The sequence below is a fragment of the Neofelis nebulosa genome, chromosome 7 (assembly GCF_028018385.1).
Source record: "Neofelis nebulosa isolate mNeoNeb1 chromosome 7, mNeoNeb1.pri, whole genome shotgun sequence".
Taxonomy (NCBI): Eukaryota; Metazoa; Chordata; class Mammalia; order Carnivora; family Felidae; genus Neofelis; species Neofelis nebulosa.
The window spans coordinates 98,597,887-98,624,285 of NC_080788.1; the positions used below are offsets into that span (position 1 = coordinate 98,597,887).

The window sequence follows — 26,399 nt, forward strand, 5'->3', positions numbered from 1 at the left end:
GAAAGGATTAGGGACGTTTTCTGCCGACTCTTCCACATTACTTTCAGATGAAAGAATCATTATTCAAAAAATCTTCTGGATCTGAGATTTCCAGATGGGACCCTTTGCGAAAGAGAGACAAGAGAAAGAGATCTTAAAATAAGAGTCATTTGGAAGAGAAAAGTTCTGCTTAAAAAACAAAATAAGCTTGAAAACCACTACTTTTCTCATTTTGAACTCACTGTTCTAAGAGAAAAACATGTTTCTGAGTTTCAAATTTGCAGTTGTATAGGTTGTGGTTAGGTAGAAATTTGGTTGCTGAAAAAAGGTAGCAATGTACCCAAAGTTTGTGTGGATAGCAGGTGTTTATATGTATATGTATATGTATGGGGTGTGTGTGTGTGTGTGTGTGTGTGTGTGTGTGTGTGTGTGAGAGTGAGTAAATAGCTAGAGGGAGATTTATTTGCTGCTTTACGTAATCTCTGTTACATTTACAAAAAGAAAATATTTAATTAATGCAATTTTATTATTTTGAACACCTTTATAATTCTTTTTTTTATGTTGATTAGGGCCACTGTAATGATTTACTGATCTTTCAAACACAGCCCTATTCACTACTCAGGTAAGTATTTTCATTATATATACATATTTATAACGCTATTAATATAGGATAATTTCTTTCGTCTTCCTTTTTGGGAAGCAGTATAATTTTTCAGGTAGATTAGGATTTGAACTTAATAAAATATTTACATCTTCCGAAAAGTATAGTCAAGTTTGTAATAGTGAACCATACACCAATGTGATTTTTAAAAATTAAAATATGCAGTATAATCATTTTTATTTTGTGCATAAGATTGCATTTAGTTCATATGGGAGTATTAAACACACTGTATTTCCTTGATTTAAGTCTGAAGTTTTTCATATTTTAACTCTTAGGAAATCCGTGTGTCCAATAAGAGACACACATACATATATATGCATTTACTTTAGGAGAATTTCTTTTTTAACACCAAATCTGTTATTAAGTTGATGGTGTGATGTGGTGTCTTAATTCACACACGCTTGCTTGCTTATTTATTTATTTATTTATTTATTTATTTATTTAAATTTATTTTGAGAGAGAAAGAGAGTATGTGAGCTGTGGGAGGGGCAGAGAGAGAGGGAGAGAGAGAGAATCCACACTCAGAGCAGAGCCTGACTCGAGGTTTGAACCCGTGAACTGTGGTATCATGACCTGAGTCAAAATCAAGAGTTGAATCCTTAACTGACTGAGCCACCCAGGCGCCCCTCGAATATCCTTGCTTTAAATTTTTTTTTTTTATGTTTTTATTTATTTTTGAGACAGAGAGAGACAGAACATGGGCAGGGTCGGGGCAGACACAGAATCCAAAGCAGGCTCCAGGCTCTGAGCTGTCAGCACAGAGCCTGACGCGGGGCTTGAACTCACAGACTGTGAGATCATGACCTGAGCTGAAGTCGGATGCTTAACCGACTGAGCCACCCAGGTGCCCCTATTCTTGCTTTAAAAGGAGTATATAAGAGGGATAGTTGGAAGATTGGGGAAGAAGCTCCTGTTTCTGTCTGAGAGTCAGGAGGAAGGTTCTGAGCGAAGTAGAAGTGGCCCAGTGAACAAGTGTGGTGTTTTATGCAGGAGGAATAACACGGGTGAAGGCACATGAGAGAGACATATGTGTTGTATGTCAAGGAGTAGGCTGTAACTTCTAGACGTTCTACAACTTGGACCACTTCAAAACCATTGGACCAGCTCAAACTGGACCATCCTAATATCTTTCATAACTGCTCCTTCTTTTATTTCAGTGGTTCCTTCTGTTACTGCACATTAGAATCTCATAGGGAACCTCAAAAAGTATTGATGGCTGTGTTCTATGCCCACATGTTATGATTTAATTGATCTGGGGTGTGGTCTGAACTTAGGAATTGTTGAAAGACCCCAGGATAATTCTAATGTGCAGGCAGAGTTTGGAAGTTGCTGATGTAATGATTATACTGCCTTGTATTATTACTTACCTTTTGCTGTGAACGGAACTACTTTCCCAAAGTAGATTGCAAGTTCCTTATATACAAGGATCAAAAAATACAGTGTTGGAGTGCCTACCATGGGCAGGCACTGTGCTATAAAATGAAAAGTCATGATCTTTCCCTTGAATTGTTAATAATACAGAAGGCAGGGTTTCAACAACGATAAAAGAAAAATAATGTTGCTTTAAGAGTAACATATACGAAGTTAATGAGACTCGTGGAAGAGAAGGCCCTCTGTCCACGTGGTTAAGATGGTGAAGGTTAGGGGAGTCTTTGCGTAGGAGGGAGGGTTCGAGACAATTTGCTATGAACAAGCAGTGCATGGGGATTAGTACAAGATACGCGAGTGCAGTATGTTCTGGAAACTGAATTCCTGAATATACCTGAGACAAACATATGAGGTAGGGAGTTGGACAAGAAATCAGCAACCATATATCATCCAGAGCCTTGTGTTTCATGAAGATAAGTTTATATTATCTAGTAGATCAAGAAGCATTGACTAATTTGGAGCAGAGGAATGAGATGTTAATATTACAAATTAGATGTTATAAATACAAAAATAGATGTTAATTGACTATGTCATCTGTAAGGTTTCCTATCAACAGTAGGCTATTAGCAATTAAATTTGGGGAGAGTCAAAAGTTATATGTGGACTTTCTACTGCATGGGACCTTGCTACCCCAACCCTCTCACTGTTGAAGCTATATTTATTTATACGCTAAGGAGAAGAACCAGCTGTTGGAAACACAAGAAAATGGGGCGCCTGGGTGGCTCAGTAGGTTTAACCTCTGACTCTTGACTTTGGCTCAGGTCATGATCTCAGGGTTGGTGAGTTCAAGCCCCGTACTGAGATCTGCGCTCACAGCACTGACCCTTCTTGGGATTCCTACTCCCCCCTCTCTGCCCCTCCCTAGCTTGCTGTCTATCTCTCTCAAAATAAATATAAATAAACTTAGAAAAAAAACCACAAGAAAATGAAGGAAAAATTGGTGCAGCGGGGTCTCGAGGAGGTGGGTTTTAGTGAACAGGTAATTGAATTAGTCGTTGAGTAGAGCAAAAATACTTTTTAAATAATGAAGAAAGTAGGGATGTAGAGGCAGATGAATTTGTTGGCTGGGGGGCAAAGCACTGAGAAAGCGTAGTTGGTAGCAAGGTAAGAAAGAGGAGAGGTGAGGACATGGACTTAGGAGTGGAGAAGATTTGAAATCACTGCTGCAGTGGCTTTGAGAAGATACCAACTGGGGCTGTATAACACAGCACTGCAGAACACTCAGGGGGCTCAGCTGAGACCTCGGAGAATTGAAGGGATGGGCCCTGTCTGCGGAAGCTGGTTTTCTCCAGCCCCACTGAGCAGGTGGCTGCTGCAGAAAGGAGCTGGCTGACTGAATTCTCCCATGGTTGGAGTTTAGCCAGGGTGATGTAACAGAGGGACAGCGGAGACGGGGATGAAAGTTTCTGGCAAGAGAATGAAGTGCAGATGGACCGGGCTGGGAAGGAAAGGAAGCTGAGAACAGAGGGGACTTACAGTCTGGAGAACTGGGAAGAGCGAAGGGAGTGCACATAGGAAAAGGATGTAAGGCTTCTGGTCCCTCCTAGAGGAGAATCTGGAAGTGGAAGGTTTTAGAGGCAGAACTGTCCTGAGGTTATAAAGACTCAAAAGAGTTTTCCACACAAAGTTCTCAACAACAGGGGCGGGGGGAGGGTGCACCACCTGCAGGTGAAATGACAGCAGCCTGGAGCGACAACAAATACTCGAGTAGCTCCTGGACTGTGTTAACGGAGACACAGGAGAAGTGGCACTCTTTTCTCAAGAAGGCTGCAGGCTACGCACTTTTCTTAGATTTCAGTTAAAGCAAGGGCAGGAAGTCAGAGGAAGCGGAGGTGTTTGCGGACACAGCTGGTGTTCTAAAAAGCACAGAGTTTGGAAGGGAAGATAAACAATGATGGGGAAGGTGGACCAGCATAGAAATGAGAGAAAGGCACAGCAGAGACTGGATGGGCTTGTGTTTGGGGCTGGGACTGAGTGTGACTATCAGTCAGGCTTCTTGGTGTCACCCTTTGCCCCTAGCACAGTGCTTCTGCGAATGCGTACACACCCTTTCACACCCTTTTCATGCTGGGCTCATTTTGATGCATCAGAACTTGAATTAAAAACAAAAACCAAAAAACCCGTTGACTATAGCAGGAATTTAGTGGTATTCTTGCGTGAGGTGTATTCACCACAACCAGTGGCCCACAGTGTAGCCAGAGCAATCTTTTTATTTTAAATTATTTAATAATAAAGGATTCCTTTTATTTTAAATTATTTTAAATTCTATTTAAATTTTAAATTTAAGTCAGAAGGCATTTGGCACCTGCTGTGTTGAGGCAGTGGAAACAAATAGGAATTTGCCGCAGAGGCTCCTCATCTCAAGATACTTGTCTGATCTAATGTATTTGTGGGATCATGCTCATCGTACATTTGGATACATATATAGGTTTAAGATGAAATACCGCTGGTGCTTATTCTGATAAAAAAATAAGATGTATTTACCAAGAAAACTCACACAGTATGAAAGGTATATGGTAAAAAAAAAATCACCTTTGAGCCATCGTCCACAATGATCTTTGTTAAGAGTTTGCTGTTTATCCTTCCACACTTTAAAATGAAAACTGTTGTGGTTTTAACCATGCTAAGAGGCCACTGGAACCTTGAGAGCAGTATACATATGCATGTATGCGCTCACGTGTGCGTGTGTGTCTAAAGGGTCAAGGTATGCATCCTGTTTATAATCTGCTTTTGAGACTCGTACTGTGGGTATCTGTCATGTAAACATATAATCATTCAGTAATTTATAGACCTATATTTATGTTCGTAATGGCTGTCCAGTGTTCTGTTTCATAGAAGTACAATTTCTTTACTAGCGTATTGATATTTATTTAGGATATCTCAATTGGGGGCTATTATTAGAAATTTTGTGTTGTCATATTCCTGTATATGCTTTTGGAAAACTTGCATGTCTCCTCAGGAGAAACTCCTAGAAGGGCTGTTGGTGGATCAAGGCACGTGCACATTTTATACTGTGATGATCACGCAGTGGCTCCCACTGCCTTAGGCAAACCGCACGTTCCTTACTGTGGTGTTCAGGGCCTCCACCTGTCTTTCTACCTCATTTCCCGCCATGTCCCGCTCTCGCCATTCTCTAGCTATATTTGAACCACTCAGTTCCAGTTTCTGGAATAAATCTTATATCTCATTTCTAGGGCTTTGCAGGTGTGTGTCCTCTATCATGAAAAATTTGTTGAGACTCTCAAGGTCTCGGCTTGGACATCCCATCTGGAAGGTTTCCCTGGCTTGCTGTGGTTGTCTTCGCTATTCTGTCTGGTTCCCCTAGAACCCTGTACCTGTCAAGGCCATGTCATGTTATCCCAGTCTCAACATTGTTTATCCTCACTAAATCGTAATCTGCCTGAAAGCCGAAATAGGGTTTTTCTCAGTATTGGATTTCCTGCTCCTAAATAAGCTCCTAAATAGTGCACACGAATAAATATTTGTTGAATCAGTGAATGAATAGCAATGACAGAGTCCATCTCCTCATCTGACTTGTCCCTTCTCCCTGGTGGAAGGGACACAGGAGCTATTGTGTTAACATAGCCGCAGAGTTAAACTTACATCAAGTGTAAGATTTGTGTCATTCACCTGCACATCTCCCGTGTCTGTGTACAACGTTTTCACTCTCCTTGCTTAGAGTTTTCACAGAGAGAAAAGTCTTCCTGAAAGTATGGAAGATATAAATATCTAAATCCTTGTAAAAATGACAACTGAGGTTAAGTACAGCAGAATCAAGTGAATTTATTTTTAAAACTTTTAAAAAAGATTTGCTTCCCTGTTTGATTTAAAGCTTATCAGTTGAAATAGATGCTTTTTTGATAGCTCATCAAGTTTCTTTCGGTTTTAAAATGCAAAACCTTCTTCAAAGTAGCTTAAGATAAAAAGGGAGTTGTATTTGGAAGGATTCTACGAGGTAGTAGAATCAGAGGGGAAAAATGACCACCCAGACTCCCAGGATGGGAGAACCTCAGGTGGGCTCTCATTGGCTCTTTCTGCATTGCTGTTCCATTCCTCTCTTCAGACCTCGGGGTCAGTGTCAGTCACTAAGTCACATGTGCCAGTGAAGTGAGATACAGTGGGGGGGTGGGGGGGGGTGGGCGGGGGACCGGGTCACTTGGCGTAAAAATGGATGTTAGATGCTTCATCTTGGGGCGATGGAAGAAAAAGACAGTTCTCAGAGAAGAGTAAGTGGTTATTGGACTAGGAGGATAAATGAAAAATGATCTGCTACAGACTAACATGATTTGAAATTAAATCTGAATCTTTTCTGTTTAAATAACATTATGCATGGTACATAATAAGTTGAAATTTCTGTTTCCATGGGCTTTTGGTCAGATATGGCCTTCAGGCTATAAAAATATACAATTTTTGTGGTGCTCTGGGAAGAACACGTATCCTATCATGTTCCAAACAATACAGAGGAAATATGTTATCATGTAACAATTTTATAATAATTTTTTTAAGAATACCTACCTATAAATATTTTATAAGTTCAGATTCAAAAACTAATAATTCTATAATATTTTATTTACAGGTCATGCCTAGACTGCATTGGTAAAAATGCTATAATTTTAGAAAGTCAGATATCTTTATTACCTCCTAAACTTCTGCAACAAGTGCTCAAAAAAATAACATTCTGGACTGCAGCTAATCACCGAGAAGAACAAAGAATCCAAAAAGAAGAAACTGAAAATAAGTATCAGTGGATCAGTAGCAATTAAGTTGTCATATACTCTCTATATTTAATATGTGTACACATTTTAATCAGACTGTATATTTACCGCCCCCCCCCAAAATTGGAGGATTTAGAAGATAAAATTTGAAACAAAAATGCTATGTCCTAGTGATTATAGGCCATGGAATATATGGGAATAAGATGTTAATGGAAGATTATATTTTATATTTGTAAACTAATTTCCTAATTAGCTGCAGGAAGAAATATACTTTCTGAAAGTACGTACAATTGTAAGAGATTTTAACTCACTGTGTACTCTTTACTGAAAAGTTTATATGAATTTGAGGAGAATGAGAAATTAGCCCAAGGACTTAAGAAATCCCCCAACATAATAATAGATAAAAATACTATACATCAACTTTCAGAAAGAATGGATTTTCTCAAGCCACTTAAACAGTATCTAAAGTTTCTTATTAAGTAATCCAGTAATTTAAAAACTTCTCCTTCAATAACTGATGCAGCTGGGCAAAATGATAAAATAGGCAAGCGCCGATATGGATTAATTAGTGGACTCCTACCCTTTAGCCCTTACCTAGTAAAGTCTTATTAAGCTTCATTGTAACTTGTCCCCACCTTTATTTGAATAGCAGAATAAATGCCTTCAGTTGTCTTTCATTACCCCTAAGTTACTAGCTAATCCAACTTTATAAAGACCATGTTTTAAAGTGTCTAAAGTGGAGATTAACTTATCATACAGACTTTGAAATATGGGGAAACAGTAGATATATTACCTTTTGAGACACATCAAAATATATTTTTGCCCTGGAAGAATGCTTCTAAAGTAGTTTCTTCAAGTAATGAAATGGGATGGTAACTTAGTAATTTGCCTTTATAGAAACCCTGCTATTTGGCCCATAGGGAAATATGTTGTCTTCCTATTTATTTTCAGTATTACCTGCCTATACAGAAATAGCATACTATATTTATATTCCTTTAGCCAGTACTTTTGCCATAATTAAGAAGTTACTCATATTGTCACAGTTATACACTTTCATTGAATTACAAATAACAATGAATTATTAAGAAGCTCAGTATATAACATTATTCTCCCTAACACCACCATTCAAGTTATCTCTAAAATTTAAAATACTAGAGAGAATATATTTCTATATTGAAATATATATGTAATTTATAATTATAATTATAGTAGTTTGTAGTATCTCATTAAATTTTAGATATATTTTATATATATGCACCATATTTTGGATGTGTAAAGGCTTCTATTTATGTATTGAAATACTTTGTGCTTACATTTTATTTATTATACAAACTCTATAGATATACTATTTTCCTAGTTTTGTTAGTGTAAACCAGTCATTAGAGTCGATTGTGCAAACAAGATTTCAGTGTAAGTTTTCTTTTTCTTTTCTTTTCTTTTCTTTTTTTTTCTTTTTTTACTATTTTTAGGCTGAAAACAGATTTAGAAAAAGGATCTCACAGGCAATATACATCCTAGAAGTAATTATTACTATGAACTTCTGTTATCAGCATTTTTTAAGGGGAAAAAATATGAAAACCTATTGGATAGGGATACATGACATTGAATTCAATGAACATCTTTTAAAGTGTAGATTATGGGAATTTAAATTCTAGATTAGGCAGACACCTCTCTAGCCTCTTAGAAAAACATTTCTGGTTTTAAATGGTTTACTTGGAATGTTAAAAGTTGGATTCGCCCCCTCGAAACACACTGGCGTTTAGGCTTCACGAGAAATCTGTTGCCTGTGGCACACAAAGCCAGCGCTGCTCTTTTTTGACTTAATATACTGTGCTGCTTCAATAGTAGGAGTGGCAGGAAATTCTGATCCTTACCTGCAAGTTCCCCAAGTTGACTTTAACCAGGTTTTGCTTCTCTTCTGTTAGGAGCGGTAGAAATTCTGGGAGCCTGCAAAGCTCGTTTCAAAGCCTCAAAGCCAGGCATTATTAATCCTTCACTTCTCACTAGCTGATGGTTTCCTATCAACTCTTGTGCTGCTGACCTCCATGGTGTAGAGGAGCCAAAGACAGTGACAGCCTCAGAACTTTCTCTCGGAACTCCCCTTGTGTGCTCTCTGTTCGGAAAACAATTCTGCAGGGGTTGATAGTTTTTTTCAGGTGGTTCACAAAATAGGTTTCCAATCTCGTCCTCAAGGAAAAAGGATTTCTGGCCATCTTTATTTTGTCTTTCAGGATATTTTTCCAGTTGTCAGGAAGGATTCTTTTGAGCATTAATCATCTTTAGTGTGGTACAGTAAATAGCCCATCTAAGTTAGTGTACATTTTTTTTTTCCAAATAGTGTCTTTGCACACATACCCTTAAAAAATGATTAGCCTTTGGATAAAAGCTTAAAAGTATTCTTTAGAACTTTTTACTTTCAGTCCAGGATGAAGTGGTGCTTTCACTAATACCTTATTTATATTGTACGTGTATGTGAGAGAGAAATAATATAAAGTCACGAATTTTTGGGGGTAGTATGTACTGTCTGACAAAAAAATTTTGACTTCAGAAAATTTCAAAAGAAAAGAAGCAATTTTAAGAAACATAATGCTCCCTGTCCACCTTGTGTATGTGTGTGTGTATGTGTGTGCGTGCACATGCATATGCGCACACCTGTTTTTTCATTGTATTAATGTGATTCTACTGGAATTTCTGGTTTGATGAGGTTACCACACAGTCCAGCATGTGGGTACAGCAAGATCATTCTTTATCACCCTGTTACAGACTGAATGTGTTTCCCCCAAATTCATATATTGAAACCCTGCTCCTCAATCAATGTAGTATTTGGAGGTGGAGTCTTTGGAGGTAATTAGGTTTAGATGAGGTCATGAGGGTGATGACCCCATGATGGGACTCTTGTCCTTATAAGGGGCAGAAACCAGAGCTCACTCTTCTCCTGCCATATCAGGATGCAAGCCCATGAAAAGGGCTCCCACCTAGGGTCGAATCTGCCAGCACCTTGATCTTGGACTTCCCAGACTCTAGAACTGTGAGAAATAAATGTCTGTTGTTCACACCATCTGGTCTGTGGTATTTTGTTGTATCAGCCAAGCTAAGATGCACCTGTGGTCCAAAACTTACATTAGGGTTCATTCACTCTTGGTGGTATACATCCTACAGGTTTAGACAGAAGTATAACAACATGTATCTAAAATAGTTTCACTGTCCTAAAAATCCTCTATGCTCTGCCCATTCATTTCTCCCTCCCCACTAACCCCTGCAACCACTGATCTTTTTGTTTTCTCCATAGTTTTGCCTTTTCCATATGTTATATAGTTAGAATCCCATAGTATGTAGCCTTTTCAGGTTGGTGTATTTCTGTAGTAACAAGCATTTAAATGTCCTCTGTATGCTTTCATGCTTGAAAAGATCGCTCATGTCTTTGCACCACTGAATAAGAATATTCCATTGTTTGGATTGAACCAGAGAAATTGTTTAGGATTTTCTGCATAGACAATCATGTCATCTATGAACAAAGTTTTGTTTCTTCCTTCTTAACATTTTATTTCCTTACTGCATTGGTGATGACTTCCAGTACAATGTTGAAAAGTAGTTGTGAGAGGGGACATCCCTGCCTCATTCTTGATCTTAGTGGGAAAGCTTTGAGTTTCTCATAGCACTAAGTATGATGTGAACTGTAGGTTTTTGTAGATGTTCTTTATTAAGTTGAAGTTTCTTAGTTTGCTGAGTTTTTATCCTGAATAGGTGTTAAATAATTTTTCTGCTTCTACTGATATGTTCATTTGATTTTTCTTTAGCCTGTTGATGGTGGATTCCATTAGTTGATTTTTGAGTGTCGAACCAGCCTTGAATACTGGGGCTAAGTCTCACTTGGTCATGGTGTATCTCTCTTGGTCATGGTGTATAATACTTTATTTTTTTGGATTTGATTTACTAATATTTTGGTGAGGATTTTTGCATCTGTGTTCATGAATAATATTGGTCTGTCATTTTCTTTTCTTGTGATGTCTTTGTCTGGTTTTGGTATTAGGATAATGCTGGCCTCAGAATGAGTGAGGAAGTATTCTTTGCTCTATCTTATGAAAGAGATTATAGAATATTGATATTTCTTTAAATGTTTGTTAGAATTTACCAGTGAACCCATCTGAGCCTGTTGTTTTCTGTTTGGGTAGGTTATTTATTATTGATTCAACTTCTTTAAAATTTTTTAGAACATTTTTATTCATTTTTTGAGAGACAGAAACAGCATGAGCAGGGAGGGCCAGAGAGAGAGAAGGAGACACAGAATCTGAAGCAGCCTCCAGGCTCTGAGCTGTCAGCACAGATACCTCCCAAACCCATGCAAGATCATGACCTGAGTCAAAGTCGGCGGCATAACAGACTGAGCCACCCAGGCACCGCTGGTTTTATTTAATAGATATAGGCTTACTCAGAATGTCTGCTTTTTTCTTACGTGAGTTTTGGCAGATTGTGTCTTTCAAGGAATTGGTCCATTTCATCTGGGTTATCAAATATATGAGCAGAGTTGTTCATAAGATCTCTTTATTATTCTTTTAATGTTCATGGGATCTGTAGTGTTGTCCCTGTTTCATTTCTGATATTTGTAATTTACATCTTCTCTGTTTTTTCCTTACAGAGCCTGGCTTAGAGGCTTACTGATGTTATTGATCTTTTCAAAGAACCAGCTTTTAGTTTTCTCTATTTCTTGTTTTCAATTTCATTGATACAGCTTTAAAAAATTTTTTTCTTCCATTTGGGTTTAACTTGCTCTTCTTTTTCTGGTTTCCTAAGATGAAAACTAGGAGGGTTGATGTTACATCTTTATTCTTGTCAAATATGTATACGCATTCAACGCTTTAAGTGTCCCCCTAAGCACTGCTTTCACCCATCCCAGAAATTCTGATAAATTGTAAACATAGTGGCAGTGACTAGGGAAGGAGTTTTAGGCTATGAAAATCTGAGTGAGGAAAGCCTGTGTTAATTGTTCAAAGTATCCCTTCCAAGCAGTGGTAGCAGCGTGAAGATGGGGAAGAGACAGGATAATAAAGCACACTCCTCTCACCAAACACATCCAAGTAAAGTGGCACCATTACATTAGGGATTTAAGATGCATTCAGGTACAACCCTATTTTACAGGTGACTAAGTTTAGATTGCAGGAATTCTTTTCTTGACCTAATTGAAATGTATCAAAATGTAACAACGCAGTCTCTGTGTGTGTGAACAGAATTTGCCATCCTCCCTTAAGGACTGGGCGATGATGGTTTCTGAAATACTTTTTGAGCACAATTTTCCAGACTGGGCTTGGAAAGTAAGATCTCTGCCGAAGCAGAAGAGCTCAGCGAGCAGGGGTGCCTGGAACCGCTGTGCGGGCACCGTCGGGGAGGCACGAAGTCGGGAGCCCCACGCGCACGCGCGCGGGAGGGCCAGGTGCCACGCCTCCTGGACACAGGAAAGCGGGGCGTTGACTCTCTTTTGAAACTGAGACCGCTAACTCACTGAGCAATGTCACAATGTCACTACCCCTTTTCAGACTGTGAACCCTTGGAGAACATTCCTCAATCACACAAGGAAGATTTCTCAGTTAAAAAAAAAAAAAAAAAAAAATTTTTTTTTTTGCGAGAAGGTGGCTACTATTCTTCCCATCTTTGTAGTGCCCGCAGCGAAAGGAGGCTCAGAGAGTGTTTGGAGCTCAGTCAACATCTCGGGGCTCAGGCCGGCCGCGGCGGCAGCAGCAGCGGCGGCGGCGGCGGCGGCGGCGGCGGGAGGACCCGGCGCTGGGGGCGCTGAGCGCCCGCCGCGCTTCCGGAGCCCGGTAGGAGGCGTCAGCGGAACGGGCGGTTCTGGCCGCGGCGTAAACAAGGGCCGGCTGCGGCGGGCGGCGAGTGGCGAGCTGGAGGCGGGGCGGGCTGGCTGGATTCTAGTCCCGGCCCCAAGCGGACCCCCTTTCCGCCCTGCTCCCGGCGGGGCCCCGCCGCCGCCGCGCCCCCGACCCGCGCCCCCGCAGCGCAGCCCAGGCAGCGGAGGGGCTGTCCTCGCCGAGGAGGGCTGAGCGGGCGCGGGCGGCCAGCGGGCGGCCTTAACCCCGTCCCTATCGCCGCCCCTTTCTGCTCGCCTGTCGCCGCCGTGCATTTCTGCCTTTTCTTTTGTCTCTTTCCCCCGCGCGGGTGTGGGGATTGTTGGTGAACAAACGTGCAGCCTCAAGATGGCTGATGGCAACGAGGATCTGCGAGCGGACGACTTGCCAGGGCCAGCCTACGAGAGCTATGAGTCCATGGAGCTCGCCTGCCCCGCCGAGCGCAGCGGCCACGTAGCCGTCGGCGACGGGCGCCACATGTTCGTCTGGGGCGGCTACAAGGTCAGTGGGCGTCCGGCCGCGGCGGGCGTCGCTCGGCTGGACCCCGAGTCCGGGTCGGCGGGGTGGAGGCGGGGGGGCAGAGCGGCCGCCCGGACCCCCCTCTCCGTGTCGCGACTGTGCCCGTCGGTGCATTTTCTTGCGAGCGGGCTTCTCCTCACCGGTCCCCTAATTCGCGCCGACGCTCCTGGGCTGCTGTCACTCCAGCCCTCTGCTTACGGGGCCCGCGGCGGCCCTGGGCGCTGTGGACGTTGGAGCGTTGTTTGGGGGAGGGCACGTTGGGCGGCGCACGACTACGATACGTGTTATGTTTTAAAAGGTGGGGCGCGGGTGGGAGGTAAGAGAGGTGACGTTGTGTGATGTCACTCTTACCGTTTGTCGGCCCGCTTAGAGCACTTCATTCTCTGGAGCTGGGGTCCTTTGGCCCACGGATACCGTTGCTTGCTTGGGCAGTAATCGGGGTGTAGGAAAACTCTCTAGAATTCCCGAAGGCCGCAGGGATGGCCTTATTCAACCTTCCCGCCTGTTCGGGAGGCCTAGCTACACCTGTGCAGATGGCCGTCACCCTGCTGTTTGAACATTCCAGGGCTGTTATGCTTTCAGCTGAGAAAGAGTTGACAATTTTCAGAGGAAACCCCTGTTAAGAAAACTAATGGAGAAGGCGCCACCAGCAACCAAAAAATCAGTAGCAACGATTGTAACTACCAAGTTCAGCTCTCTGACCCCTGCTCATAAACAATGTTGAGAGCCAGTTGCATTTCTTGTTACTACTGGCTTCTTGTTACCAGGTGTCTCCTGTTTAAACTTTGTTCTCTAGTTCTCCTGCCCTTTTGCTATTAGAGCTTCTCAGTAACGATCCATATCCTAGCACTGGCTCATTTCTGGGGTTGCTCTGAGACATTCCTACCAAAAGTTAACTTTTTAGTCCCTTTTGGTCTTAACATTGATCTCCCTGCCCCCATTTGCTTGAGATCTGGTCCACGACACCTGTGTGCTTGATGACTGACTTTATGACTCTGGTAATAGGTTTTAGCTTCTTGCACGTTGACCTGGTCATAACTGAACACTTTTGAGATGCCTGTCAAAAAAGACAGATGGAATAAACCACTACAGCTGTCCTGACTAATTTAGTTTAACCACAAAAGCATTTTTTTTAATTTTATTTTGCCAGTCCTAATTAATCTGCAGTGCTTTCCTCAGCCCCCAGTGAATAGCTGGTTAGAGGACGGTACTTGGTAGGAGGAAGAGGCAGTTATGTAGTGACCCTTATTAAAATGTCAATCCATTGGAGAAAAGTTAACCTGTTAGTCAATCACACTGTGGTCTAAACTACATATTCATAATTCTGTTTGTAAAAATCAGCAGCATTGAAGGAACAGGACTTTTCTTTGGGGAGTGGGGAGAGCGAGGGTTGTCAGGAAGGACGATTTTTTTTTTTTTTTTAATGTTTGTTTTTGAGAGAGATCAAGGTAAGGGCAGAGAAGGGGGGCAGGGGCAGAGGACCCGAAGTGGTCTGTGATGGGTCTGTGCTGACAGCAGAGAGCCGGATGTGGTACTTGAACCCATGAACTGTGAGATCATGACCTGAGCGGAAGTTGGATGCTTAACAGACTGAGCCACCCAGGCACCTCAGGAACGAAGGTTTCTGATGGTGAGTGTTTGAGGGCCCAGAAGTCTAGGATTTAGGCAGGATGACCAGTGATGACCAGTGAAATGGAGTGGTTCCAAAACCGGCTGTCCTCAGTATTTTGGCTAGAACTCTGAAAAGCCCTTGGATATTGTTTTTGAGGGCAATAAACCTTAGCTTCCCACATAGTAGTCCCTTTCCCTCTTCAGACCAGGCTGAGCTATTCCGGGTGAGCCTGCTGTCATGCTTCCAGCCTTCTTTTTGTTAAGTGGTGGAATAGAAAGAGAAATGTCTACAAGGCCACGTGCACTAATTCTGTATGGTACTCAAGCTTATTAGACTCTGACACCCATTCTCCATGAACTGCTGTTGTTCACCGTATGTTGACATTGTTCAAAAAGTGGGGAGGTTCAAAGGCTAGGAAGGTCAGGCAGTGATTAAAGTTGCCAATTCAGGGAAAGGAGGGTAGAATGCTGATTCCACAGTTACTTGCCAAGTAATCTTGGGCAAATTACTTACCTCTCTAAAAAACCTGTTTTCTTGTAATCTCAACTACTTTTTAGGGTTGTTATGAAGATTAAAGAAAGTAATCCATTGGGGCACCTGGGTGGTTCAGTCTGTTAAGCGTCCGACTTCAGCTCAGGTCATGATCTCACGATTCTTGAGTTTGAGCCCCACATCAGCCTCTGTGCTGACAGTTTGGAGCCTGGAGCCTGCTTCGGATTGTGTCTCCCTCTCCCTCTGCCCCACTTATGCTCTGGCTGTCTCTCTTAAAAATGAACATTAAAAAAATTTTTTTTTTTTTTTTAAAGAAAGTAATCCGTTGATAGTGTTCAGATAGTTCTGGCATATGGTAAACTCATTCTGTTAAGAATTACTATCTGAAGGGAAATGGAGAACAACGAACAGAAAGTTTTGCATTATTCAGTGTGCAACTGAATAACTGCACACTGGCAATTCTGCCATCTGTTTTTTGGTAGAGAATGGATGGATGAGAGTAGAAAATGGCTAGAAAACAACACGTGTTAGTGTGAGTCACACACTCACACGGTAGAACAGTCTTTAGTGTGCAAACCATGGCATAGCTGACCTCTCCTGAAGTCATGCAGCTGAAACCTGGTGAATGGTCTGTTCAGCATAAAGTGACATTAGAGATTTCCTAGAGATTTCGTAACTTCCTGCATCATTGCACCTGCTGCATCAAAAACATGAATTAAGGGTTATCTATATTAAGCATTACTTTGAGTATGTGGCCTGGAGCAAGGAAGATTGTCCGTTTGATAGTTTAAGACCCATTTAACATCTCATAACTCTTATTACTATCTCAAACAAGGTAGATATGAAAAAATATACAGTAGTGCTTCTTTAGAATACCAATTTTTTTTATATTTGCTATTTTTTTTTTTATTCTTCTTAGAGTAATCAAGTCAGAGGATTGTATGACTTTTATCTGCCTAGAGAAGAACTATGGATCTACAACATGGAGACTGGAAGATGGTAACTGTGGATATTATGAGGGGGACTAAAAAATTCAAGTAAGGTTGCAAATAAAAACTCTGTGAAGCCCATTCTAATAAAACTATTTGAAGACGCAGAGTTATCTCTATGTTCTAAAACCAACCTTGTACTAGTTTGGTTCAGCTGCTAAGCTTAGATACATTAGCAACTCTTCAGTAATTAGTTGGTGATTTTATTTTTTAAGTTTATTTATTTTGAGAGAGAGAGAGAATCTCAAGCAGGCTCTGTGCTGACACAGGCCTGGAACCTACGAACCATGGGATCATGACCTGAGCCGAAATCAAGAGTCAAGATACTTAACCGACTGAGTCACCCAGGCACCCCTACTTGGTGCTTTTATGACCTTCGAAGAAACTTGTATTCAGAGCTCTATGTAGTATCATTGTAATACTAAAATAAAGAGGTAGATAGAGGCTTCCAATCCTGGAATGAAAATATTATAAAAGTTCCATATATGATGTTTTTTCAAGATGTTGTATCTTCTGTTACGTGGAAAATGAGAAAATAATTTCTAGATTGTATCTGCTAGAAATAAAGGTGGTGTTTTATTTTAATGAGCTCTGCCATTAAAGTTTCTATACAAATCTCTTTAAAATAGTGTGTTTTGTTTAAAAAAAGAAGTGAAATTTGCCTTCCATACAACTGGGGATATTCTGAAAAGGATCTTTTGCCAGTCTTGTGACAGTGGTCCTCAAAGAGGCTCTTGGCAGAATCTTAAGAGTTCAGCTAAAAATGGGCGCCTGGATGGCCCTGTCGGTTAAGCATCCCACTTCGGCTCAGGTCACCATCTCACGTTTGTGAGCTTGAGTCCCACTTTGAGCTCTGTGCTGACAGCTCGGAGCCTGAAGCCTGCTTCAGATTCTGTGTCTTCCAGTCTCTCTGCCCCTCCTCCACTTGCCCTCTGTCTCTCAAAAATAAATAAATGTTGAAAAAATTTTCTTAAAAAGTTCAACTAAAACTAAGGATTATTTCTTTACATAGCAAATCAGTGTTGATCTGAGCTGTTGGCTCATCTGTGTTTGTTTTTGTTTTTTTTTTTCAAGAGAGAAATTGATAATGGTATTCCTTTAATAGGGGAATTCTATGAATTTTTTAAAAATTGAGCCCCATAAGGAATTTGTAAAACTAAGCCTGCCAAAGTTAAAGCTTAGCATAAAGTGATAGAGTGAGCAGAAGACCTTAACAGTCCTATTAATACTGTGAATCTTAGGCCTTTTTGATTCAGATTCATTTTTAGATTCAGAAGGATTTAAAGCATGCAAAGCACTCCCAGGAGTGCCTGGCCTATAGAAAGTATTACCCACGTGCCTGTAGTAGTACATTAGGTTTGAATCAGATTCATTTGAATGGCTAAAAGGTGACTAAATAAAACACACTTGTTGAATTAACTGGTCAGGAGTGGGATGTTTTCCTTTTAGGTACCTGGGTGACTCAAAACCAAAAACAAAATAGCCACTTATGGTTATATCAATAAAGAGCAGGTTAGTTTGAGAAACATAAAATGGTGTGCTCCTGGGCTTCCAGAGCTTCTCACCATCCCTGTGTGTGGGGTCAGCTGGCGCAGCCTGTGGAATGGGTGAACAAAGAGGAAGGAACTCATTCTTTGAATTAATTTTAGATATAGACGAGACCCACAGATGCTATCTAGCCGGCCAGCCCATTTTATTTTTTCCCTTTATTGTGGGGATAGAAAAAAAACAAGTAACTTTTGCATTTCTTCTCTTTTGGGAAACATTTACATTCAGTCTTTTTGCCCTCAGGAAAAAAATTAACACAGAAGGGGATGTTCCTCCTTCTATGTCAGGAAGCTGTGCGGTGTGTGTGGACAGGGTGCTCTACTTGTTTGGAGGACACCATTCAAGAGGCAATACGAATAAGGCGAGTGTTTCTAAGGATTGTGGTTTGAGAGCTCAACTAAACATGGGGTGCCTGGGTGGCCCTGTTGGTTTTTACTCTTTTTCAGACAACCTCCGATTTCTAAGGTTAGCCCATACTTATTCCTGTCCCGGTTAAAACATGCATGTCCTTGATAACGGTATGAATGTGCATTTTAGTATTTTGTCTACCAGTCCGTATTTCTCTATGCCTTTTGTAAAGTCAACTTTGATAACTTGTCTGCAGTAATTTCCTGAGTGGGTTTTCTTTGTGCTCTTTGCAGCTGTGGTTCTCTTAGAACCCTGGGGTGTTAAATATTAGCAAACCAAATGAAAACAAGATGCAATCATGAGGAGCAGGGTAAAATGAACAGACCACCACTCGGCTATGAGGATAAATTAATACAGAATTTTATATACTAAAATTCCCGTAATATGGTACCATAAGGTACTGTTGTTCAGACTTTGTGTTTTTTCCAAATAGGAAAAAGAAAACAGTTGTTTTCTCAGGCCAGCAAGACACAAATATCAATCAGAAAGATGCATATGATCTAGGGAGTCTCTTAATAAATTTATTTAGCAACTTAGCACCTTATATACTGAGCACTTGGTTAGACATTGGAGACACAGAGACGAATGATACAGTTCCCGTCTCTAGGCGCTCACATCCTAGAGGGGATACACATAATAAGTAGATGGTTCCAGTAGCATATGATAAGAAGATACAAAGAGCCTGGCTCATAAAATAGCTCAGTAAATATTGTTAAATCTGAAAAAGAATCCTTGACATTGTGTTTGGCAGGATGGAGGAAGAGAATAAAGTCTTTAACCAAGAGGGTTGAATAGAATCATAACTGGGAGAGGTAGCCAAGATGCAAGTATCAGGAGGCAGAAACATAAGCAAATGTTTTGTTCACAGAAATGCTAAGTGGTTTGGTGTGACTGGAGCATATGGCTGGCAAAGTTTCAGACTATTCCTAGGAGCTCTAGGGATTTCTTTGAGGTGCCTTGGGACCCCTGTGGGAGGAGCGTCATGGTGTTAGGCAGGCTTCAGATCACCCCCCTACCCCTCCATCTTAACAGGTGTAGCTCTACTTCAGTTAGGCTTTTGCTTAAGATTTTGTGTGAAGTAAGGGTTCTGTGCCTAAAAGATTTTGTGAGGCACTGCTACAGGCTGTAGTGGAGGTGCGTGTGTTTTAGGGCAAGGAAGAGAAAAAGAACCTTAACACCACATGAAGCAGCTTGGGGAAAAAAAGAAGCCGTGGCTTTAGGGGTAGACAGAGAAATGGCTAGAGTTGAGTATTTTTAAGTTTGATGAAAAGGAAGCTTAGGAGTCTTAGGAGAAGTAAAAAGATATACATATAATGGCCAGGTCTCTTCAAGTATCTGGATGTGAAACCTTGGAAAGACAGACCAGTACTTAATCTTTTAAGATTTATCCTTTGCTCCCAGAGTTAAGTAGGCGCTTAAGACATGTTTGTTAAGTTGAATTTGAAGGTGAAATTGCTAAGTTGAATTCTTTTGGTGATACTGTCTTCAAACCCATAAATTAGATTAGCATAACTCAAAGTGCCTATGTAAGGCACAATATACTTCTGTTCCTTCATCAAAAAAAAATGAGGCTGTTAAACTGAGAACAAACTGAGGGCTGATGGGGGGTGGGAGGAAGGGGAGGGTGGGTGATGGGTATTGAGGAGGGCACCTGTTGGGATGAGCACTGGGTGCTGTATGGAAACCAATTTGACAATAAATTTCATATATTTAAAAAAAAAAATGTGGCTATTAGGAAAAAAAAAATGAGCTCAACAGGGTGCTTAGCAACTTAGGTAATTTATATTCTGGCATAAGTTCCTTATGTATATTTGGACCAGTAACAGTCTGTAGTCACAATTGTAGAAGCACTGAATTAGATGACATTCCTATAGTCATAAATCACAATAAAACTGAATGCCAAGGTTGAATTTCTTTTGCATAACCAAATCTAACTGAAATCATTGCTTCTGACAGTTCTACATGCTGGATTCAAGGTCTACAGACAGAGTACTACAGTGGGAAAGAATTGATTGCCAAGGAATTCCTCCATCATCAAAGGATAAACTTGGTGTCTGGGTATATAAAAACAAGTGAGTTAGCAGCCCCGTAGGTTTGGGTTTTTATGTGCAAAGTGGTTTTTCATTCAAGTATCCATAGCCCATAAACACTGTAACCCTAGAACATAACTTCTAGGGCCCATATGAGGATTATGTGAATTAATACATCAAAGCACTTAGCACCTAAGACATAATTAGGCACAGTAGGCATTATTCTATGAATAAGAATTTTCATATACTCAAGCATGCCTTCTCAGTTCCTAGCATGACAAAAGAAGAACTTCTTGTAACTTCCTAACCTGTGGATGTTAGAATTTTTAGTGTCTTGGTTTTTTATCAAACAGGTTAATATTTTTTGGAGGCTACGGATATTTACCTGAAGATAAAGTATTGGGAACTTTTGAATTTGATGAAACATCTTTTTGGGTAAGTGAAGTTTCATATTTGTATATAGTCTACTTAGTATGTTGAAATAATACATCTTTTGTCTGCTAGTCTTGTTCATTTTGCCTTGTTCATAAACCAGACAAGGATATGTAATTTTACAAATATTATTTGAAAAATAACTCAGATTCTTACTCATTTTCTGTAGAATTCAAGTCACCCAAGAGGATGGAATGATCATGTACATATTTTAGACACTGAAACATTTATCTGGAGTCAGCCTATAACTACTGTGAGTTACTGAATAATAATGAATTATTATAAAGTAAGGCTACCTAGAGGAGAACGGGAATTGGGAGGTGGTGTAAAATTGACAGTTCATTCTTGTTTTTCTGGAGAAAATCCATTGCTTTCATTATTCTCCAAGAAGTCCATACCTCAGAAAAGTTTAATGAATGTGTGGACTAACCTGGCATCTACTATCTAATAGATGTTAAGGGGTATTGCTTATAACTAAATAAATGACCTGGCAGTAGACTGTTAACTTACTCAAATATTAGATTTCTTTTTCCTCTGACGCAGGTGTCTTATAATGTGCTACCTTTTTATTTAAAAAAAAATAAACAAGCATTCAATTAACTAGTGCATTCAGTAATATATCTCCAAAATCTAAAATTACAGTTCCCAGGGTTAGCACTGCTGTTGACTAGACATCTGCACTTCAGCTTAAAAGCTCAAGCGTCTTACATACCCTCATCCCACCTCCAGAGAAGATTGGTGTTTATTTTAAAAAATTGCTTTTGTGACTTTTATAGGGTAAAGCACCTTCACCTCGTGCTGCCCATGCCTGTGCAACTGTTGGAAACAAAGGCTTTGTGTTTGGAGGCAGATATCGAGTAAGTTTGTGAACAGTTTCAATGATTTGCTTATGAGTCATTCAAAATGATAATTACTTAATTATCCTTTTTCAGGATGCTAGAATGAATGATCTTCACTGTCTTAATCTGGATACGTGGGAGTGGAATGAATTGTATGTATCACTTTAGATAATTTCTAAAATTTTTTAATATTTTTATTCTGTTAGCATAGAAATTTAAGCAGGTAAATAACTGAATTTAAATAAACATGATGTCTAGATCCTTAAATAAGGAATTTTATTTTTTGATTTCCTGTTCCACAACATGTGCTCAACGTTTGTTGAAAAGGTCTAAAGTTCACTCTGCCTTCTAAAAACATAGTTAATACCAAGCATGCAGCTATTAATACCAAGAAGCTTTTGGGGCACCTGGGTGGCTCAGTCGGTTAAGTGTGTGACTTCGGCTCAGGTCATGATCTCATGGTTCATGGGTTCAAGTCCCGTGTCAGGCTTTGTGTTGACAGCTCGGAGCCTGGAGCCTGCTTCCTAGATTCTGTGTTTCCCTCGCTCTCTGCCCCTCCCCGACTTGCACTCTCTCTCTCAAAAATAAATAAGACATTTAAAAAAATTAAAAAATTAAAAAAAAAATACCAAGAAGCTTTTTAAATTTAAAGTCTCTTCTGTCAAATATTCTGTATAAATTTTCAAAGAAAATTTAAATATTTTTCCATATTAAACAGTAGCTACTTTTAAACACAGATATTGTAACTTAGCTATTATTTTCAGAATTCCACAAGGCATATGCCCAGTTGGCCGATCTTGGCATTCACTAACACCAGTTTCTTCAGATCATCTCTTTCTCTTTGGAGGATTTACCACTGATAAACAGCCACTAAGTAAGTCCTTTAAATATATAAGAAATCATTATCATTCATATGTAATATATAAATAGAAGAAAATAATTCAGTCTATTTTAGATGTATCAGAGGGCCATAGGGTTGATTGGAGGTTTGCTATTATTTTTGATCCTATAATAAATCTATAATTGGTTTTGTACTATAACATCCATCTATTCTGTCCAGTGCAGCCCTTAAAAGCTCCACCTAAGGGTTGTGACATGCAAAGGGCTTACTTGATTAACTGCAGGGAAAAACCAGGATATATACTTTCTCTTTCTACTTACAGTTTATTACCTTTCTTGCTAAAGCTGTGCCCTTTAAACATGAATGTCTCATTGACAAAATAACATATTTCATGGCTCTTCTTTCTTCACTTCAATCAGGTGATGCTTGGACTTACTGCATCAGTAAAAATGAATGGATACAGTTTAATCATCCCTATACTGAAAAGCCAAGGTATGAAGTATTTAAAAAGTAATTCTTGTACATCTTTATGGACCTCAATTATTCAGTACAAGACTGGGGACACCTGGCTGCCAGTCAGTAGAGCACGTGTCTCTTAATCTCAAACAACCCTGAGTCCCACATTGGGTATAGGGATTACTTAAAACCTTAAAAAAGATGTACAAGACTGGTAATGATTGAGGAAATTGTGGCTGCATTACATCCACTATTCTTATGATAAACACCCTAGCGTTCACTAATGTTTAACATCCTTTTTTTTTTTTTTTTTTTTAAATGTTTGAGAGAGAGAGAGTGCACACGTGTGAGCATGAGTGGGATAGGGACAGAGAATTCCAAGCAGGCTCTGTGCTGGCAGTGCGCAGATGCAGGACCCAGTCTCAGGAACCGTGAGATTGTGACCTGAGCCCATATCAAGAGTCAGATGCTTAACAGACTGAGCCACCCATGCGCCCCTAACATCAAACCTTTTGAAAGAAAAGAAAACCAATGCTATCCTTGTATTAAATGCTTTCTTTTCTGTCATGGTGCATGAAAAACAGGGCTGGATGTTGACTTCTGCTGTTTTTATCATAAAATTGATGTAGTTAAAATTTATAATCAAGCTCTTTACTCCAGTGAATTGAACTGCTTCTAGGTTTGTCACTTAAAAAAAAAAAAAACTGGAGAGAACTTCAAAACCTTGAAGAATGTATATGGGGGGTAAATCCAGAACTTTCTATTAGATTGGCAGGAGCACTGTATAACAAATACTAAATCAAATCACCCAAAAAGAAGAGTTATTTTTCTTAATCTCAAGAAGAATTCTTACAAAAACTGCCAAAGCAAATGATATAGTCACAACTGGTATTCAAAGCATATTTAGGTAGGTCAGCCTGCATTTCCCCACAAGTCTCTAAGTACACTTATGCCATAAAGGCTTCATCTGGCAGAAAAATTCTTCCATAGAATTACCAGGCCTGAGACTTTGAGTATGTCAGGCAGATTCACAGCATCCTTCAGATTTTTTCTTTAATGTCAACTGACCCTGCCTATGAAAAGAAGAAGATTGAGAGGGCATGTAGCACACATCTCCCATAAGATTTTTATTGCTAACAAAGACCTAGAGAACAGATCATTCAGTTCAAACCCGTCATTGCATAAGTTAGGACTGGACCAGATAGATAAAATGGTAACATCCAGATAAAACAGACATTAATAGATTTTTCTAGCTTTTGCTACTTAAGATAATTGCTGCTCAACATTAGGTTTTGGTCTGTACTGAAGATCTCTAGTCTTTATTTCATCATTGTGTTCGTAGTGTAAATTGTCAACTTGGTGTCTGGGTAACTTAAAACTCTTGTTTTAAATTAGATTATGGCACACAGCTTGTGCCAGTGACGAAGGAGAAGTCATTGTTTTTGGTGGATGTGCCAATAACCTCCTTGTCCATCACAGAGCTGTAAGTGTACTAAGTATACTACCCTGCATTAAAGGACACTTCATCATATTTTTGAGTCTTGTGGACTACTTACTTTTTAATATGTTCTTCATTTTCTATTTTTCAGGCACACAGTAATGAAATACTTATATTTTCAGTTCAACCAAAATCTCTTGTAAGGTAAGTAACTTTTTACTTGGTACTCAGATTATTTTAAATTAGTGCTCTTGAAAAACCAGGCTTACAGATAATTTAAAGGCAATGACAAGTTTCCATTGATAAAACTAGTTCTTACGAAAATCTTTAAACAAAGTGGGCTTTTGTTTTTTTGGTAATTCTTCAAACAGTAAATTTATTTTTCTCTTGTCCACTTTCAGGCTAAGCTTAGAAGCAGTCATTTGCTTTAAAGAAATGTTAGCCAACTCGTGGAACTGCCTTCCAAAACACTTACTTCACAGTGTTAATCAGAGGTTTGGTAGTAACAACACTTCTGGATCTTAAGGCTTCATAGATAATGCCTCTGATCACCTTGCATGGACAGCAATTCTGTAAACATCAGAGAGTGGCATCGTTTGTATAATTATATGCATTGTTGTAGTTTGCAGCTTTTTGGTTTTAATGTGCATGTGAATGGCCTAGAGAACCTATTTTTGTGTCTAAAGTTTACAATAAATGTATTTAACACCAGTAACTGTCTTCTATTAAAGCAAAAGAAAATGATACTTGGCTTTTTACCCCAAGGAATGGTTATTATATTTCCTTTTTGGTAACTTCAGGATATATAGCTATAGAAACATACTATTCTTATCACTATCAAAATGGTGATGTTATTTTTTTTAATTTATATATATATATATATATTTTTTTTAAATAGCAAGAGTAGTCTGTTGTATTTACAACACTGGCTATATGTATAATTACAAAGTTGTTTTTTTTTACATTAATTTCAAATGGAAAAACATTATCAACAGGACTAAGCTGGTAAAAGAAATTTTGGAAGGACCAACAGCTGTTTAGTGCTTTGACCTTAATGCTTTGGTATAGGGGCTGGGGCAAATGGTCATATTGACTGTAGGTAGCCATTGTCTCATCATTTAAAAAGTGACAGTTTGTTTAGCTCATAAAAGAATGGAAATGACGTAGGACTTTATTCTCCATTTGTCAGGAGACAGAAGAAGAAAGCTGTGTCAGGAGTCTTTAGTGGTAAGCCTAAAAGTGCACTTATGATATCCTAGGTTAAGATACTCTGTAACATGCTGATCATTACTAGAGGTAGAAAATAAAATGGTACAGAACTGAAGGAAGAAGTGAGGATGAAAAGTGAAGTTGTATAAATGAATGGAAATGATCAATACCATTTTTTTCTAGGTGTTATTTCTTAGGCTGAATTATGTCTATTTTAAATCTGGTCTAATATATTTTTTGACAAGTACAGGTAATGGCAGAAGGCTTCCAAGACTTAATCCTAAATGTTTAACTGCCCCCAAACCCCACCACCACACCAGAACACGAAAAACCACCTGTGATTGGCCTGTAACAGAGCTCTGACACTGTACACGGTAGACGACCAAGTCAATGTCCGAGCAACCGAGCCACTTCACTCCAGTTTCTGTACAACATGAAATGAAAACTTAGTATTAACCTCCCAAATTTTAAGAAAATGTAGGAGAATAACTACAGATGTATACAATTAGCATTTAACTGTCCACAAATATTTTAGGAAATCCTATCCGCGTTTCCTCTCTATAAAACTGGAAAAAAAACAGTAAGTCCTTTTGGCGAATATAGCAAGGCAATGTTTAGTTCATTTTTAAATGCGGAAGTCTTGTTACATGGTGTTTTCATCTCTGAACTTCCAAAAGGCTATAAAATTGACTCTTCTCAAATATTTTAGGGTTTCATTTCAGCTATTTTCTTTTTACATTCAGAAGATTGGGTGCAGACACTTTGACTTTGCCAGGAATATTTCTTGATAAATCCGTGTCCTAAAAAAAGAGAATTGCTGAATATCTTCACATGCTATATGGTAGTCATGTTTCTTTTATGATAATTATGTGCCCTCTGCTGTCAAAAGAAAGGCATTTCCAAAATTTCCAACTGAAACGATCTTATTTTACTGCTTCTAGTAAGACA

The 26,399-nt window shown here is 39.6% G+C and overlaps 3 protein-coding genes across 6 annotated transcripts in view; 2 read left to right on the forward strand and 1 right to left on the reverse strand.

Annotated features, from left to right (window-relative positions):
- Positions 1–9,841, forward strand: part of KLHDC1 (kelch domain containing 1) — a 54,928-nt gene extending 45,087 nt beyond the window's left edge. For all 3 annotated transcript variants that reach the window (XM_058738971.1, XM_058738972.1, XM_058738973.1), the window contains exons 12-13: positions 549–601; positions 6,645–9,841. In XM_058738971.1, the coding sequence (XP_058594954.1) occupies positions 549–601; positions 6,645–6,831 (240 nt within the window). In that variant the 3' untranslated portion in view covers positions 6,832–9,841. The remainder of the gene's footprint in view (positions 1–548; positions 602–6,644) is intronic.
- Positions 9,842–12,673: 2,832 nt separating this feature from the next.
- On the forward strand, positions 12,674–24,953 carry KLHDC2 (kelch domain containing 2). The gene is made up of 13 exons (XM_058738974.1): positions 12,674–13,139; positions 16,181–16,260; positions 18,042–18,159; positions 20,163–20,278; positions 20,590–20,671; positions 20,838–20,921; positions 21,445–21,525; positions 21,601–21,659; positions 22,272–22,381; positions 22,768–22,840; positions 24,200–24,287; positions 24,394–24,446; positions 24,644–24,953. The coding sequence occupies exons 1-13, from the start codon at positions 12,987–12,989 to the stop codon at positions 24,765–24,767; spliced, it is 1,221 nt and encodes a 406-aa protein (XP_058594957.1). The 5' UTR covers positions 12,674–12,986; the 3' UTR covers positions 24,768–24,953.
- A 434-nt stretch (positions 24,954–25,387) lies between these two features.
- Positions 25,388–26,399, reverse strand: part of NEMF (nuclear export mediator factor) — a 56,139-nt gene continuing 55,127 nt past the window's right edge. For both annotated transcript variants that reach the window (XM_058738969.1, XM_058738970.1), the window contains exon 33: positions 25,388–26,251. In XM_058738969.1, the coding sequence (XP_058594952.1) occupies positions 26,174–26,251 (78 nt within the window). In that variant the 3' untranslated portion in view covers positions 25,388–26,173. The remainder of the gene's footprint in view (positions 26,252–26,399) is intronic.

Excerpts from the sequence above, each read along its gene's own strand:
- KLHDC2 (XM_058738974.1), top strand. The coding sequence starts at position 12,987 with ATGGCTGATGGCAACGAGGATCTGCGAGCGGACGACTTGCCAGGGCCA. Across the intron at positions 21,660-22,271 it reads ACGTGGGAGTGGAATGAATT|AATTCCACAAGGCATATGCC; the intron begins GTATGTATCACT and ends TATTATTTTCAG. Across the intron at positions 22,841-24,199 it reads CCCTATACTGAAAAGCCAAG|ATTATGGCACACAGCTTGTG; the intron begins GTATGAAGTATT and ends GTTTTAAATTAG.